Source organism: Hylobates moloch, unplaced genomic scaffold (genome assembly GCF_009828535.3).
Source record: "Hylobates moloch isolate HMO894 unplaced genomic scaffold, HMol_V3 SCAFFOLD_12, whole genome shotgun sequence".
Classification (NCBI taxonomy): domain Eukaryota; kingdom Metazoa; phylum Chordata; class Mammalia; order Primates; family Hylobatidae; genus Hylobates; species Hylobates moloch.
Genome location: NW_026652287.1, coordinates 26,182,218 through 26,199,489, shown reverse-complemented (window position 1 = coordinate 26,199,489; position 17,272 = coordinate 26,182,218). Strand labels below are relative to the sequence as shown.

The 17,272-nt window shown below is 43.5% G+C and overlaps 1 protein-coding gene across 5 annotated transcripts in view; it reads left to right on the top strand.

Moving 5' to 3' along the window:
* The first annotated feature begins 11,252 nt into the window (after positions 1 to 11,252).
* RIC8B (RIC8 guanine nucleotide exchange factor B) overlaps positions 11,253 to 17,272 on the top strand; it is a 119,886-nt gene continuing 113,866 nt past the window's right edge. For all 5 annotated transcript variants that reach the window (XR_004250702.2, XR_004250701.2, XM_032168811.2 and 2 more), the window contains exon 1: positions 11,253 to 11,426. Coding sequence is in view for 3 of the 5 variants with exons in the window: in XM_032168811.2 (XP_032024702.1) it covers positions 11,343 to 11,426 (84 nt within the window). In the remaining 2 variants the exon portion in view is untranslated. The remainder of the gene's footprint in view (positions 11,427 to 17,272) is intronic.

Below are 17,272 nucleotides of genomic sequence, written 5' to 3'. Positions count from 1 at the left end.
ATTAAGAGTCTAGGATCTATGAGAAGTTCAGAACCACAGATTTCCAGAAATGGGAGTAGTGAGTATATTAACTAAAAGGCATGAGAACTTGACAACTCAATTTGCATTTTGAAAGATTTATATTTAAAGCCAAGTTCTTACTTGCTATTACATAATATATTTATACCTGAACATGATTTTTAAGATTAAAATTATGTACAGACCATCCCCTTATATTTAGATATATTGTTCTACAAAAAGAAAGCAGATGTTGAATCTCACTTTCTGATGGTCAATTAGTTTGATCTTTTGTCCACAATCCATTATTTGGCTTTCATATAAGGAAAGTAAGGAAAAGGAAGAATGAAATTTCAGATTTAGTCACTGCAAAAAATAAACCTGAGAGTGACCAGACCAGTCTCTCTCTTACAATTCAAAGCTAGAGCTCCCTTAAATAAATGAAAGAGTATAGGAAGTCTGACTTTTGACTTACTAAGCACAAAAAAGTAATCACCAAATCCTTTAGACAGGTAACAACAGCATAGGACACCCATTTACAGGTAACAGCCACAAGCTCATTAACTAAACAAATCTTTAGGCAAAACTAGTCATAATCAACAAGGGCCTGAAACCCAGAGAATAGGTCACTCCAGGAACTTTGCAAGGAAGAAAATGTGTGCCTCCCTTTCTCAGCACAGCCAAGACCTAGGCATCACTAGCACCCCGAAAAAGAAGGCAGCTTCAGATGAAGGAAAAGACCACTGGGCCTTCTCTCCAGAGCATAAGGTGCCTACCTCTTGGGAGCCGAGTAGTATCTATGTTCCCAGTTGTTTTAAAACTTTCAACTTCAGAACCAGGAAAGATCTGAATAGGAAAAGGCAACAGCTGCTGTGAGCACGTGACTCAAATGCACCTTCTTTCCCTCTGATAGCTCCCAGTCAGTCACCAGAACGGGAAATTCGGGCAAGGTTGGCAGCTGGGAGTGGGGCCAGTCACTTGTCAGGGGAAGAACAGAAGAGTCTTGGCAATAAAGGGACCCTCCCCTCTTAGGACTTTTTCTGAAAAGAACTCTGCCAGCTTGAAACTGGCTGAAGTCATGAAGAGCAGCCAGGATGGCTCACCCACATTGCAGGCCTGTGGTGTCCTCAGATTCCACCCTGCTGTGTCCTTTGTCAGGCCTCTAGTACACCCCAGCTCTGGGTAGAAAGAGAATTTGTGGCCCCTCTGAGACTGAAACCCAGGCACAGACCAACCCAAAATGTTTGCCATCGAGTAAGCCCAACCTAAATGGCAGTGGCGGGGGGCGGGGGGAAGTTTTGGAAACTGCCATGTGACCTTGAACAGTTCATCTCCCCACTCTGGACCTCAAGCAGGTGTGTTACATGATTATGACATTCCAACTTACAGTCTGCACTGATGGACCAGGGCTGGCAGATCTGGATGAGGAGGATGGATGGGCCGCTTAGGGAAAACAAAAAATGGAGTAGACTGGCAGCTGGGCAGTGATTCAGGGAGGGAGCCACAGGAGAGAAGGCACTGGCTCCACCAGCTGGTGCTATAACACAGAGTGCGGCTCCTGAGTCCAACCCCATCCTCCCTTACACAACTCTGGATAGTAGTGTTTGGCAATTTTCCTCTCTCTTCAAAACTGGCCTTAATATTTGCTTTAAAGTAAAGTCAAAATGTCTGAAGTGAATCTAGAGAAGGAAAGACAGCAAAAACAAACAGCTATTTTGTCCCAACCTCTTGCACTGTTTAAAGGCAGACTTGCAAGATTAGAAAAAATTAAGGCTGGGCATGGTGGCTCACGCCTGTAATCCTAGCATTCTGGGAGGCCGAGGTGGGTAGATCACTTGAGCTTGAGCTCAGGAGTTTGAGACCAGCCTGGGCAACCAGGTGCCTCTACAAAAAATACAACAATTAGCTAGGTGTGGTGGTGCATGCCTGTAGTCCCAGCTACTTGGGAGGCTGAGGCGGGAGGATGCAGTGAGCTAAGATTGCGCCACTACACTCCAGCTGGGGTGACAGTGATACCAAAAAAAAAAAAAAAAAAAAAAAAAAACCACACACACACAAAAAAGAAGAAAAAAGAAAAAAAGATAAAGAACATAAATTAAATCCTAGGAAAAGGGAAAGCATAAATACCCCCATTATTACAGTGGAAGAGACTTGGGGAAGGGTTGCCATAGGTCTTCTGAAGCCTAGGGGAAAGCTCTCTGAAGTCTAGTGGGAGCAAGAGGCATAGAATTCAGACGTGGGCAAGAGCCTCAAGTATGCAAATCGCCATCACTAGAAGCTTTTAAAAAATTGGCCCATTTGCTGACTTTAAAGTGAGGGAGAACTGAGGTCAAATTCTGGTTTCACCAAAGATGTTGTAGAGGGGGCATTTCTGCTCTAAAGTAGGATTGGATGTCAGTGGCTCTCAACCCTGGCTGCCATTAGAGTTACCTGGTCAACTTTTTTAAAATACTGAGTATAAGCCAGGCGCAGTGGCTCACACCTGTAATCCCAGCACTTTGGGAGGCTGAGGTAGGAGGATCACTTGAGGCCAGGAGTTTGAGACCAGCCTGGGCAATATAGTGAGACCCTATCCCTACAAAAAATTTAAAAATTAGCCAGTTGTGGTGACATGCACCTGCGGTCCTAGCTACTCAGGAGGCTGAAGTGGGAGGAACACTTGAGACCGGGTATTTGGGCTTACAGTGAGCTAGGAATGGGCCACTGCACTTCAGGCTGGGTGACAGAGACCTGTCTCAATAAATTAGTAAAGATAAAAATACTGATGTATAGGTCCCACCCACAATAAATAATGACTTGGAATGTGACCCAGGCATCAGTATTTTTCTAAGCTCCCCAGGTGATTCAATATGCAGTCAAGGTTGAGAAACATGATCCCTTCCACCCTCAAGTCTAAACTTCAGGGACTACTATTCCCTGAACATGTGGCCCAAGTTTCTCTCTTGCAGCGTTGTTTGTCCAGAGTGGAGAACCATGCTCTGTGCAAGTAGTGGCACTCCACAATAACCTACACCGTGCATAGTTTTCCCTTAGCTGACAAACCTTTCCCTAAACTGAGCTGTTCTGTTCGCCCTTCAGCCACCCCCACCTCCCTACCACTTTGTCGCCTGCCCTTCTAACCTGGAACTTCTCTGCTTCAGTTCCTTGGCAGCCTCCCAAGCTAAGCCAGCTTGGACACAGTGCTTGGGGCTTCCTCTTGTTCCAAGGAGGTCAGAACCTTTTGTGCTTCACCAGCCTCCTCCCTGAAGCTCTTCCCCCAATCCCCCTCCTGTGTCTCAACCTCCCCCAACCCCGCCGCCGCCCTCTCACCCCCATATTTTGCTGCTGCTGGTGTAGGTGGGACGGAAGACGTGGGCCACAAGAGATGAAGAAAGAGCTGTTGCTAGGAAAGGAGTGTGGGTGAAGAGAAATGGTGGGCGGGAGAAATAGGACTCCCCGGTTATATGCCTCCCGTTCTCATCATAAATGCCTCAAGAGCTAAAACCAGCTGTTTAAAATCTATTATGAAAAATAATGAGGTCTGACCGTGACAGCAGGGGTAAGAGAATCAGACTCAGAAAGAGCTGAAGCGCTGATATTTGGTATTTATAAGTCTCCTCCTAGAAAAGAAAAGCCTCTCAGTGAAGTTTAAAAGAGTGAATTCTTCAGGAACTATCAAACTGTGCCCGTGAGGGACGGTATCCAGAATGTCTTGGCATATGCCACACCTCTCAGAAACAATAAACTGCAAGATGTCTTAAGAACCAAAATATAGTTGAGGCAGAAGGATGATCTTTAAATGAGAAGTCTGCAACATTCTTTCCTCACCTCACACTCAGGGGCACATTTCTGAAATAGATCTGCCTTAATCCACGGAGTCTCCCATTTATTGTAGTCTTCTCTGTACCAGGCACATTAGACTCACCATGTCTGCTTCTCACAAGTTCCCTGCAATACCAGTGGCATAATCACTTCTGTTTACAGATGAAGAAATGGAGACTAGGAGCAGCTTAATGCCTTGCTGAAGGTTACAGTTTAAGTGGCAGAGCTGGGATCTGAAAATTACTCCAGGCACAGTGGCTCACACCTACAATCACAGCACTTTGGGAGGCCAAGGTGGAAGGATCACTTGAGGCCAGGAGTTTAAGACCATGGCAACATAGTGAGACTCTGTCTCTCTCTCTATATTAATTTTTAAAACACGATAAAAGAAATACTACTCCAGAGCCTGTCTGTGCTTTTTCTACTAAAGCACACTCTTCCTCCTTCCTACTTTTCTTCCCACTTTCCCACCCCTATCCCAACTTCCATTCCCCTCTCTTAAGCAGTTTTGCAGTTTTAAAAATCAACCTTGACTGTGGTAATAGAACCTACTGGGGTGGAAGAGAGTTTCAGAAGTTCTGGAAAATTTTTGTGCTCACAAACTGCAGGCAGTTTCTAAGCTGGGCAACAGATCTTCCCCTAAACCAGAGGTGGCATTCTGCTCACTGTAAATAAATAGCAGACTACCTTTCCCTCTGTAATTCCCCAACGTACAAACAAACCAGTGCATTATCTATGACTGAGATCTGGTTATTCTATAGAGAAACAGGAATAAAAGAAAATCAATAATAATGAAAAAAAAATACCAGGTCACAGAGGATTTTTATTACCAGGTCGAAAAAAAAGCTCTGCAGGGGGGCGTGCAATGAGCCAAGCATTCACTGGAATGAAGTCACTGAGGTGGGGGAGGAGGGAGCACAGAGGAGACTGGCTACCTCTTGCTGTTAAGGTCACTACCCTTTGACAGAGGTGGCCTCTGACCTCAACAGCCCTACAATTCTGTTTTGACTGACCCTGAAACCCATGAAATTCAGATGTAGGCACTGCCCAAAAGTTGAGATAAAGCTGACTAATATGGGAAAAGCTCCCGGTATGTGCCCCCAGCTGAAAGGAGCTGGCAGTTCTTTGGCGGTAGACGCAATTTATTCTGTCCTCCTCCTTTCAGGGAAATGCTAATCCTTCATAGGCAACTCAAGGGGAAGACTAAAATGTGTTGATGATGAATGACAATAATCCTTTGTCCACCGCCACCTCCTCCTAGGGTTGAACCTTAAGAGTTTAATCAAATGTTGGTAAGTAAATTAATGCCTTACTGCAAAAGGAGGTGGTGGGAAGAAAGGTTGTGAGAATATATTTCCTCTGACATGTGAATCTCAATAAACTTAATTGCAAAGGCATTGATATGGGAAGGGGGTACTGAAAGAGTGTTTTAGATTCCTATTTACACACACATACACATAACAGTCACTATCCGAAAACTGTCTTACAGCATGTCAGTGTTAAAATGTTAACTTTGAAGGCTAAAGACCAAAGCAGCACAATGGAATCACTTTGCTGTTGTTAAAAATAACAGCAGCAACAACAAAACTCATGCATTTGTGCATCCATAGGAACAGCAAGATGTTTAGCTCTGAATCTTCACATCTTTCTAAGGAAGGTTGCATTTTTCATTCCAGTTCAGCTAACATTTTAGTGGCTACTCCATGCCAGGTCTGCCTTGCTGGCCACTTTGACAGCCATCTCTTTTAACCCTTCCTACTTACTGCAAAGTAGGTATAATTATGCTCATTACAGTTGAGAAAAATCGGTGCTCAAAGACGGCAAGTGATTTATCCCTGTACACCCAGCGTTAAAATTCAAACTAGAGTCTTTCAGCTTCGGGTTCTCCTGTTAGATACAAAAAATTGGTTGCCAGAAGGGTTTCAAGGAATTTGACAAATGATCGGCTTCTGAGACTCACACAGTGAGTCAGGGCTAAAAACCAGGTTTTCCAATTCTCAGTCCGGGTTCTTTCACCACATTACAGCATTGCCACCCAAAGCGCTGCGTTTTCCCAAGAGGTGTTTGGATGGGATTCCAAGTCAGCGAGATGCAAATAGGTCTGACCCACATTCCTGCTCTTGGGTAAATAAAAACTCCTAAAGGGCAGAGCCCATTTTGTGTGCTTAATCTAAGAGTCCCACTGTGGGTAGTCAATCAATATTAAACAACTAGAGGGACATCTGCCTAGGACTAACGGCATGGACTCAGTTTAAGCAATCAGAATACAGCGAATATTACTGAGGAACCTCATAAAGGTGCTGAAAGGCTGAATCGAGTAAATTTTTAAGAGGTAGAAAAAAAACCTTTGAAGTCATCTAGTCCAACTCTAATTTTATGAGATAGAGATAAAATAATGTGCATAAAGATCTGAAGACAGTCAGGAGCAGACTCTCCCTTCCTGTCTCCCAATTCTATTTAATTTTATGTCATACAGCATTGTAAGGTAACGTTTTCAGGAATGCAACATGTTGTAAGTCGAAGTTGGACTGGCTGGTTATAGTGTCATCATTGATTATGAAACATCTCTCATATTTAGCTTTTCCTTTCCCACTGACCAAACTGACCTCTAAGAAATCGCCATTGCTGGCTTTCAAGTTCAACCAAGTTGGTATCATTTCTCAACAAGAATCTCGTTAATTTTGGCCTCCTGACCTTTTCTCACAGCATTTCCCTGTCTTGGAGCCCTCTATGCTCTCTCCACCATCCCTCTTTATAGATCACCTCCTTCAAGAAGGCTACTCTGACTACTATCCTTCCCATTAATGTTTATCTTGCTTTGATTTACACAGTACTATGCTCAATTTCTTTTTCCCTATCAGTAAAAAGGATTACTTTATTGTTTGGTTGTTTCTTATATCCTCAAAGGATATAAGAAAATTTTAAAAAATTTTTATGGTATCTAAGACAATGCTGTGCTGCAGTGAGCACTAAATATGTGTTAAAAGATCAAACTATGTTAAGTAACTTTGCTATCAAAGGGAGACTGCATTCTTTTTTTTTTTTTTTTTTTTTTGAGACAGAGTCTCGCTCTGTCACCTTGGCCGGAGAGCAATGGCACGATCTTGGCTCACTGCGACTTCTGCCTTCTGGGTTCAAGAGATTCTCCTGCCTCAACCTCCCAAGTAGCTGGGATTACAGGCATGCACCACCACGCCCAGCTAATTTTTGTATTTTTAGTGGAGATGGGGATTTACCATGTTGGCCAGGCTGGTCTCAAACTCCTGATTTCAAGAGATCCGCCTGCCTTGGCCTCCTGAAGTGCTCGGATTACAGGCATGAGCCATTGCACCCAGCTGAGACTGCATTCTTGGTAAAAAATGAAATAAAAATAACTTTCTTTCTTTTTTTTTTTTTTTTTGAGATGGAGTTTCACTCTTGTTGCCCAGGCTGGAGTGCAATGGCACGATCTCGGCTCACTGCAACCTCTGCATCCCGGGTTCAAGCGATTCTCCTGCCTCAGCCTCTCGAGTAGCTGGGATTATAGGCATGCACCACCAAACCCGGCTAATTTTGTATTTTTTTTTTTAGTAGAGATGGGTTTTCTCCATGTTGGTCAGGTTGGTCTCGAACTCCTGACCTCAGGTGATCCACCCGCCTTGGACTTCCAAAGTGCTGGGATTACAGGCATGAGCCACCACGCTCAGCCAAAAACATAACTTTCATATTGTCAGGTTATTTCTCAAAGACTAATGAGTTACATGCACATGAGTTTGGGGGTCTATCAAAAAACCAGTTCAGTGGTAGATACTCTATCAAAATTTTGATCCAGTGGTTCTCAATACTAGCTGCTTATTCAAATCAACTGAGAAGCTTTTAAAACTACCAGTATCCAGATTTCACCACAGATCAACTAAATCAGAATCTTTGAAGTTATGCCCAAGGAATGATTTGCACATATCATATTGATATTTGATTTGCACATATTGATTTTCACATCCCCACTCTTCATAACAGGTTTTTCTAAAGAATTAGCATATTTAAAGGTGGTTTTGTTTTTCCGAGAATCACAAAATTTTAGAACTGAAAAATTTAGAACTGAAATAATATCTGGATCAATCCCTTAGTTTAACAGCTAAGGACACCGTGGGACAATCCAGCTATTATTTCAGTTCTAAATTTCTAAACCTCAAGAAAGGCTGAGTGAGTGGCCTCACATAGTGAGGTGGTGGTTGCTGAGTGACAAGTCATATCTTGAATTAGTGGGATTCTCTGAACTCCAGTTCTGGAGCTGTAGCCAACAGACCAAACTGCCAAGGCTTTAAATTTCTGCTTTCTCCTAAAGAAAATGTATTCAAAGTATTACAACAGTTGAATTTTAAAAGCTGTTAGCACCAGGTATTCATTAAAGACCTTCAGTTTGGCACATTCCAACTAACCCATTGTCATGGCAAGAGGAAATGCCACAGCAGGATATATCAAAGTCCAAAATAAATGACTAGTATCTATTTGCAGGCTTTTTCATTGGCCCTAACCTGAAAGCCCATAATATTTTATGTTATCAGAGCCCGGGGTGCTTCTAGCCCTTAACTATACCACTTATTAGCAAACTTCTTTGCTTATGAGCCAGCTAATCAATACCCTGAACTTCCCTTTTCTCTGTAAAAAAGAAAATAGTGCCTCTTATTGACCTTGTGATTTCAGCTATAGTAAGGATTAAATCAAATAATCTACGTGGAGATATTTTAAGAATTTAAAAGCTCTATCCATAGATATATATAGGATTACTATATTACTGTTTCTAAGAGCAACGACTTGTGAAAAAATATTTGTTGCTTCGATTACCAAGGCTCTAAATCTTAATTCCTTGCTATCATGCCACTCAAGCATCACCAGGAAGCGAAGTCAGAACAGGACTAGAGTCTCTAGTCCCTGAAAGTATCCCATAACTAATATTCAAGGAGGTAAAGTGATGTAGTGACCTAGGACTCAGCTAGTCTAGGCTCCACTCCCAGAGTCTGCTATTGACCTTGGACAAACCACTTAATTTTTCTGGAACCAGAGTCTCGTCAGTGGTCAAAAGATGACTTGAATTAGAGTCAAAGATCCCTTTGAGTTATAAAATCAGAATACGAACATTTAATTAAAATTACTAAAGGACAACTTCCCAAGTCATTAATTCATCTGGTTTTACATTTTTAAAATCTCTTTTTAGAAGTACGGAGTTGGAGCCTAAAAACATAGCCTATTTCTGGCAAACAGACATTTCAAAGACATGTGTCCGAATTCTAAAAGAATTCTAAAGAGAAACATCTCCACGGAAATAAGATACTTTGTGCTCGTTTAATATCCTCTCTGGGAGACCCCTGCTCCAAAAATAAATATATGGATACCCCCAAAGCACTTAATTCTGTACTGGACACAGAGTAGGCACACAAATACTTTGTTAACAGCTCTCAGTTTTTGTCCCAGTTCTTGTTACTTAACTCATCTGACCCTGTTTTCTTATCTATAAAGTGGGAACAATACCTTCCCCAATGATCCATTGAGATTAGAAGTATTAAAAAGTTCTGTAAACTGTTAAAAACAATTGCAAGATGTTACTATTAGCTTAGAAATTTAGCTAACTATTCCATGACCTTACTAAAATGTGCTTTTTGGAGAGATGGATGAAAATCTTTCTGACTTAATTTATTACAGAGCACCTACCCCAATGCCTGACTCAACAGATACGCTCAATAAATGTTTGCTGCATGGAAAGTATAATATACAGAAAGACCAAAAGCTCCATAAAATCAGGTCCCATGTTCGTTCTTATTTCCAAATTCCCTGTATGTAGCAGAATATCTAGCACAGCATAGAAGAAATTCAATCATTAGATGAATAAACTTTTGCCCCCTCTAGTTCCTCTTCAGCACAGCTCAAGAGGGAGAGACTGGTAGGGATGATTATGGGTAAAGGCTGCTTGGAATGGAAAACTTGAAATTACTTGGAGAATTCATCCACTCTCTATCAAAAAAAAGCTTGGGAGAGCAGAAAGAGCACAGGCTCTGAGTTCAAATTCAGTTTCCAAAAATCTGCAATTTTGATAAATTAACCAACTAACCTCTCCAAGACTCAGTTTCCTCATCTTAAAATGAGAATAATTCATACGGGTGCTCACTAGAATGGAAGCTCCACGAAGGCAGGGACTTTACTTTGGGCCCGCTGTATCCACACTGCATTTAACAGCGCCTGGGCACAGCACAGGCTCTCAAATATTTGTTGAATGAATGTGTATGAAATTGATTGAGCTAACACAGGTGAAGTATTAACAGAGTGCCTGACACGTAATTACTACTGGGGCAATGGGAACCTTTGTCATCACCACCACCGCTACTGTATCGGTATTATTACAGTTCCTGGTGGTCGTAGAGCGGCCGCTTCGGGGGGAAAGGCCTGGTTTCAAACCTCGACTTTCCCATGCTCTGGCCGTGTGACTTAGGATAAATTAAACTATTCGGGTTCCTTTTTATTTCCACAAAAATTTGTGTTGGGAGAATTAGAGGATATAGGGAAATTACCTAAGAGAGTCTAGAGCCCCGGTGGCAACGAGATGCATGCTAAAGATTAGTACTAAGGCAGAAAATCGCCGAGTCCTCTTTCATCCAGGTAACTGCCTTCGATTATTTCCCACATTACTGTAGCTGAGTACATAACAAGAACGCAAACAAGGGTGGAAGGAATTCCCGAGACCGAAACCGCTAAATGAGAAAAGGGAATTAAACCGGTGCCTGACAGTTCCCACCAAGGGATGGCAGTTTCCGCGACCGTCAGCCAGTCCAGCCAGCCCAGCCAGCCGAGACTGGAGCAGGACAGTCAGCGGCATAAGGAACAAAACCGAAGCAGAGGCTTAGACCCTCCCTCTAACGGTCTCCCCGCCGCTGGCCTCAGGCGGCCGCCAGACTCCCGTTTCCGGCCCTCGCGGTACCACAGTTCCCAGCATGCCCTTGAAGGGAAGTCTTTCCGGCTGCATGACTACTAATCCCAGCATGCCATTCGGCACTCCAGTAAATTAGATGGAAGAGCGGGATAACCCCATTGCATGCAGGGAATTGCAGTCCATTTAGCGGCTGGTTCATAGATGGGCGGGGAAGAGCCGGGTTGCTCTCGTCCTTTAAGAATGATTCATAGAGGAGGGTCAGGAAAGAAGAACGGTTCAGTCTATAAAAGCCCCCTTAAGAGACTGGACACTTCTCCGAGGGAGGGAGAGGCAGGAGAGCAAGCAGGGCCTTGGGCCTGACTCCGCCTCGGTCCGCTAGCCAGGCCTCCATCGAGTCCTGGGCCTTGTCGGGGGCGGCCGTGAGGCGCCGGTTGCTGGGGGAGCGGTGACGTCGCGGGGTGAAAGTTGAGGGGCGGTGACGTCGGGCCGGCCCGGGCGGAGGCTGGCGGGTTGGAGGCAGGAGGGAGGGAGGGAAGGAGGGAAGGAAGGAAGCTGGGAAGGAGCGAGCGGGGGCGCGAGGCGTTTACCTGGAGGCAGCGGCTTGGGCGCGCAGAGCGGCCGCGGCTCCCCCGCACCTGCGGCCATGGATGAGGAGCGCGCCCTCTACATCGTCCGGGCCGGCGAAGCGGGGGCTATCGAGCGGGTCCTGAGGGATTACAGCGACAAGGTAAAGAGTCCTGGCCCCGGGCGTGCGCTATCGCACCCCCGGGCCGCCCTCCGTGCTTGCACATCGCATCCTTCCCCACCCCCCTCATTCCGGGGATGCGCATTGCTCTCCCCCGAAAACGTTTCCGGCTTGGGCATGCGTGTTTGTGCCCCCAGCCTTTTCCATCCATGCATCCTGCATCCCACTACCTCCACTCTAGCGCCCACTCCTCTGATTCCTGGCCCAGCAGCTTGACCTCCGGTCCTCCTCTCAAGCGTGCAGGTCACACCCCCGGAATCCGTAGATGTGCATCTGTGCCCCGTGCCCCACTCCTGGACGCATAAATGCATGCGAGGCTTCCTCACCTGTATAGCATAAAAATACGTGCTTCCCTGCATAAACACGGCCCTTGACATGCATCAAACGTATCAGCAACGATGGCAGTTCTTTCTGTACCTTTAGCACTGTACGGTTTTCAAGGCATTGATGTCTCATCTATGGTCTCCTTTGATCCTCAGAGTGTTTATAGGGTAGATGGTATCCTCCCCATTTTATAGATGAGGAAACCGAGGTGCAAAAGCTGAAATCACGCCCAAGGTCATGGACATATAATGTTGTAAGTGGGTGGAGAATGTAACTCCTAATGGTACCTGTTATTTGTATCGCATTAACAGCTTTCCTGTCCATTATCTCATTTAATCTTACAGCAATCCTGTGAGGTATTATCTGCATTTTGCAATTGAGACTCTAGATTGGTTAAGTAACTTGCCCAAGGTCATACTTGGAGCTGGTATTCCAGTTTAGTTCTTTCCACTTTACAACTCTGCTGTAAAAGAGTATCTTGTTATAAATCCCAGTCACTTCTCAGAACCTCTTTCCAAGAACCGTTAGCTCTTCATTACTTTTCCTTCCAGGAATTTTACATGCTCACTTCAAAAGATAGCCTACCACACCTTTATCCTTTGGTTTAGAAGACTGCTTTATAGGAATGACTGGCGACTCCCTTCTGTGAAAACACACCCAACACCACGTCTCAACCTAGCTGTTAATGTTTTTCTTTCTTTTGCCCCCGTACATCATCTCCCCTTCAGTGTTTGCTTTGTGTCCACCGCTGCATCCATCCACTTTGTATTACTGACAATTTGTGTCTTATTTTTGCATCTTTTCCACCCGGGTCAGAAATGGCATACTGGCGGCTAAATTCCCATTTAATCTTCCCAACAACCCTGTGAGGAGAGTGATGGTATTCCCCAATTCACAAATGATAAAAATGTAGGATGATAATGTGGTCCCAAGTCCACACAGCCACTGAGAGATAGAGCTGAGATTTGAATTTAGGTTGTCCAACTCCAAGTCCACGCTCTTTCTGCCGTACTGTGTTGCTTTCCTTGGGAGCATTCACAGGTTCTATCTATTCATATCTTAGCTCCTTCACTTTCTGATACGCTTTATTGTTGAACATGTCTGCCTAATTGAGGAATAACTCATTTAATGCATAGTTGTACATATTGTGGAGGTTATGATTTAACCCGATTTATTACTGCTTTCCAGAAAAGATATGAGGCAGCTTCAAACTGATTTTCAGAAGCAAGAAATGCAACAGAGAACTTGGCCATTTGTTGAATCAACTAATGTTTATTGAGCACTTATTATATGCCAGATACCCAGCAATAAATAGGAATTTGTTTCTGTAGGGGAGGAAGGAGGAAAAACCTTCAACTGGATATAATCACGTTCTTTAATATTTCTCCTTCCCTTTATGGCTAAACTAATTAGACTCCAGATTTGCCTCCTCCAATTTATCTCTTCTCATTGGTCTCCCTCCAGATTGGTATCTGCTTACCATTGCTGTCCAGGTGCTGTCAGAGCTTAAATCCTGAACATCTCCAGCTCCCTTTTTGTATTGGAAATGTTTTTAAAGTTGTTTTGCATGGTGTGTCTTGCTTAAGGTGGTATTTGAAGTGTTTCAGAAGATTCCCAAACACTTGTAATTTTGGGATCAAGCCTGAGAGTGCTCTGACTAGATGTGAACTGGGTCAGTTAGCTCTTTAAGAAGAAAGCGCTCCCTTCTTCTTTTTTGGAGACGGGGTCTGTATCTGTCGCCCAGGCTGGAGTGCACTGGTGCGATCACGGCTTACTGCAGCCTCCATCTCCTCCCGCCGCCGACCCTCCCAAGTAGCTGAGACTGCAGGTGCGTACAACAGCACTGGGCTAAGTTTTTAAATTCATTTTTTGTAGAGATGGGGTCTCACTATGTTGCCCAGGCTGCTCTCAAACTGCTGGGCTTAAGCAGTCCTCTCACCTTGGCCTCCCAAAGTGCTGGGATTATAGGTGTAAGCTACTGTGCTTGGTGAGAAAGCTCTCATATTTAATACTGACTGTAGTAGGGCCAGTATAGTAGGGCTGATTATAATACAAAGAAAATGGCTGAGCATCATATTGCAGTGAGGTTTTGCCCCTCAAAGGGAGAGATTTTGAGAGCAGATGAATAGGAAGTGAATGTATGATCATAGTGGTTCAGGCAGTAAGAATGGGGAGGTGGAATTAAATTGCCCAGCTCTATGGTATATGGAATTTGGAACCCTGAAAAAAATAGTTGGGTACCATATACTTCAGTTTCTTATCTGGAAAAATGGATTTGAGAAATGTTTGGATTATGAGGTGATTATAGGACATTGAGGAGTCCAACAGAGAGAAATGAATGCTGTAGAGAGAGAGAGACTGGTTCATTATTTGGGAGAGTAGTGGAGAGGTTCTTTATGCTACCTTATTCCTCTAATAAAGCTAGTCCTTGAAAGGAGGCAGTCAAGTGTAGTGGAAAGGTGGTGGGATTTGGCATCAGATAAAATCAGAGTTCAAATCCCAACTCTGCCATTTATTAGCTTTATGACTATGGATAAATTATATTAAGCCTGTGAGTCTCAGTTGCCTTATCTGTAAAATAGGGATAATATCACTATTCTCTTAAATTATTGTGAGGATTACATTAAATGAAATATAATGCCAACACTGGGCACAATGCATCTAGGAAGCACTCAGTAAGTTACAGTTATAATGACCAGGGTACCTAAGAGGTGTGGCCAGAGCACAGGTTCTGTAGGCAGCCTGGCCACTGATCCTCAGCTTAATGGCTTGTGTGACCCTAAGACGAGTTACTTAACTTTGCTGTGGCTTAGTTTCCTCATCTGCCAAATGGAGATAATAATAGTAACTATATCATAGGTTTGTTGTCAGGATTAAATGAGTTACATGTGTAAAGCACACAGAACAGTGCCTGCCACTGAGGAGGCACCCCGTAACTGTTAGCTTTGAACAAAAAAATTAAACGTGGCATGAGTTGGGATAGCACAATATTAAAATTTGGGAATATGCTCCATTCTTCCCCTTCTTTTTCTAATGGGTAGCAAAATTGTACCTTGTACCACTTTCAGAGATACCTGTCGGGCTCCAGGAAACATCTAATTTCTACTGTGTTATATAGACTCTCATTTTCAAGCTTTCTTGCTTCATTCACTGACCTTTGTTATCTTGGAGAGAGGAAATATCTATCTATCCCAGAAAGAATGAAACTTGTCTGTTTGTCAAGGGCATAACACAGCATAGGTCTCAGCATAGGCACGTTTTTTTGTTTGTTTGTTTGTTTAATGAGAGGAGCAGTTGTTTTTCTCTCCTCTCAATTCACCTGTTAACATTTATTGAGTGCCTGCTATGTACTATGTATTATCCCAAGCATTTTCACATTTCGTATGTCATCTTATATTAATTCCTCTTATATTAATCCTCTTATATTAAAACTTATGAGGGAGATGGAAGTATTCTATATACAGGCTCAAGGTCACATAGCTAAGAAATGTCAGACCTGGTCTTCAGATTCCATATCCAGGGATCTTTTTGCAGGGCTGTGTTGCCTTTACCCTGTCTCTTCTGTGTTTTTGAGCACAGAAAAAGTTTCTTTTTCAGGAGTGGTATACTACGGTTATTCCTCAGTATCCAAAGGGGATTGCTTCCAGGATCTCCTGTGGATACCAGAACCTGTGGATACCAAAATCTTCAAATGCTTTAGTCCCTGATAGAAAACACCATAGTATTTGCATATAATCTGGGCACACCCTCCATTTTTTTGAGATGGAGTTTTGCTCTTGTTGCCCAAGCTGGAGTGCAATGGCGTGATCTCGGCTCATCACAACCTCTGCCTCCTGGTTTCAAATGATTCTCCTGCTTCAGCCTCCTGAGAAGCTGGGATTACAGGCATGCATCACTATGCCCGGCTAATTTTGTATTTTTAGTAGAGACAGGGTTTCACCATGTTGGTCAGGCTGGTCTCGAATTGCCGACCTCGGGTGATCTGCCTGTCTCGGCCTCCCAAAGTGCTGGGATTACAGGCGTGAGCCACTGAGCCTGACTGGGCATATCCTCCTATATACTTTTTTTTTTTTTTTTTTTTTTTTTTTTGAGGCAGAGTCTCATTCTGCCGCCCAGGCTGGAGTTCAGTGGCTTGATGTCGGCTCACTGCAACCTCCGCCTCCCAGGTTCAAGCGATTCTCCTGCCTCAGCTTCCCAAGTAGCTGGGACTACAGATGTACGCCACCATGCCTGGCTAATTTTTGTATTTTTAGTGGAGACAGGATTTCACCATGTTGGCCAGGCTGGTTGTGAACTCCTGACCTCAAGTGATCCGCTCACCTGGGCCTCCCAAAGTGCCGAGATTACAGGCATGAGCCACTATGCCTGGCCTCTCCTATATACTTAAAATAATTTCTAGATTACTTATAATACATAATACAATGTGAATGGTATACAAATAGTTGTACTGTATTATTTAGGGAATAATGCCAAGGGAAAAAAAAAGCCTGCACTTGTTCAACACAGACACACAAAAAAATTTTTTTTTTTTCCAGATGTTTTCAAGCCATTGTTGGTTGAATCCACAGATACAGAATCCTTTGGCTACTGTTGGGTCCTAATCACCTCCACTTTAGTTATAGAATGAACTGTTAATTTGGGGAAGTATGTATCATTCCGGTCTAGACTGTTCAAGCTCTTGTTCCCCCACGGGCCTGTTCTGTTTTTCTTTTTTTTGTAGAGATGGGGGTCTCACCATGTTGCCTAGGCTGGTCTTGAACTTCTGGGCCTCAGCCTCCCAAAGTGCTGAGATTACAGGCATGAGGCACAGTGCCCAGCCCTCAGGCCTTCTCTAATAACAGATTTAGTAAAGAGATTAGTTGCCATCATTATCATGATCAACAACAAACTGTGACTAAGGGCCCTGAGGTATGGAGTAGTATCATGATTCTTTACATCACAGGATATTTATGTTAGAGGAGCCTCAAAGATAATAGGGCCCAACCCCCTCGTTTAATAGATGACTCATCAACTATGATGATAACCAGGGAGGTAGCTTGGTGGCCCTGCAGGCCACCTGGACATATGACTACCCCATACATAGCAAATTCCAGCAGGATTCCAGTTTTGAAGTATGGCAAGTTTTTGGCCAAATGAAAGGTATTTAAGATACAGACAGATAGGTAGGTCTCTAGTAATAGTCCTCTTAGGAGAAGAAAACAAGACTGCTGGCAGTGAGGTCTTCATTCATGTGCTAGAAGAACCTGATTCATAGAAACCTAATATTGGGACAGTTCTATAAATATAGCCTCTACATTTGAATAGAATATGTAAATATCCAGGACCATGTAAGAGGACTTTTTGTTTTCTACTTTGGAAGTTGGGCTCTGACTCTTTGAGTTCACATTGTGGGTTCTTGTAGAGAAGCATGTTTAGTGGGTTGTTCCTTTGTTATACTTTGTTCTTATGTCCATATTATGTTATATAATCTGTTTCTGATTTTTAGTTGTAGAAGCAATCTGTGT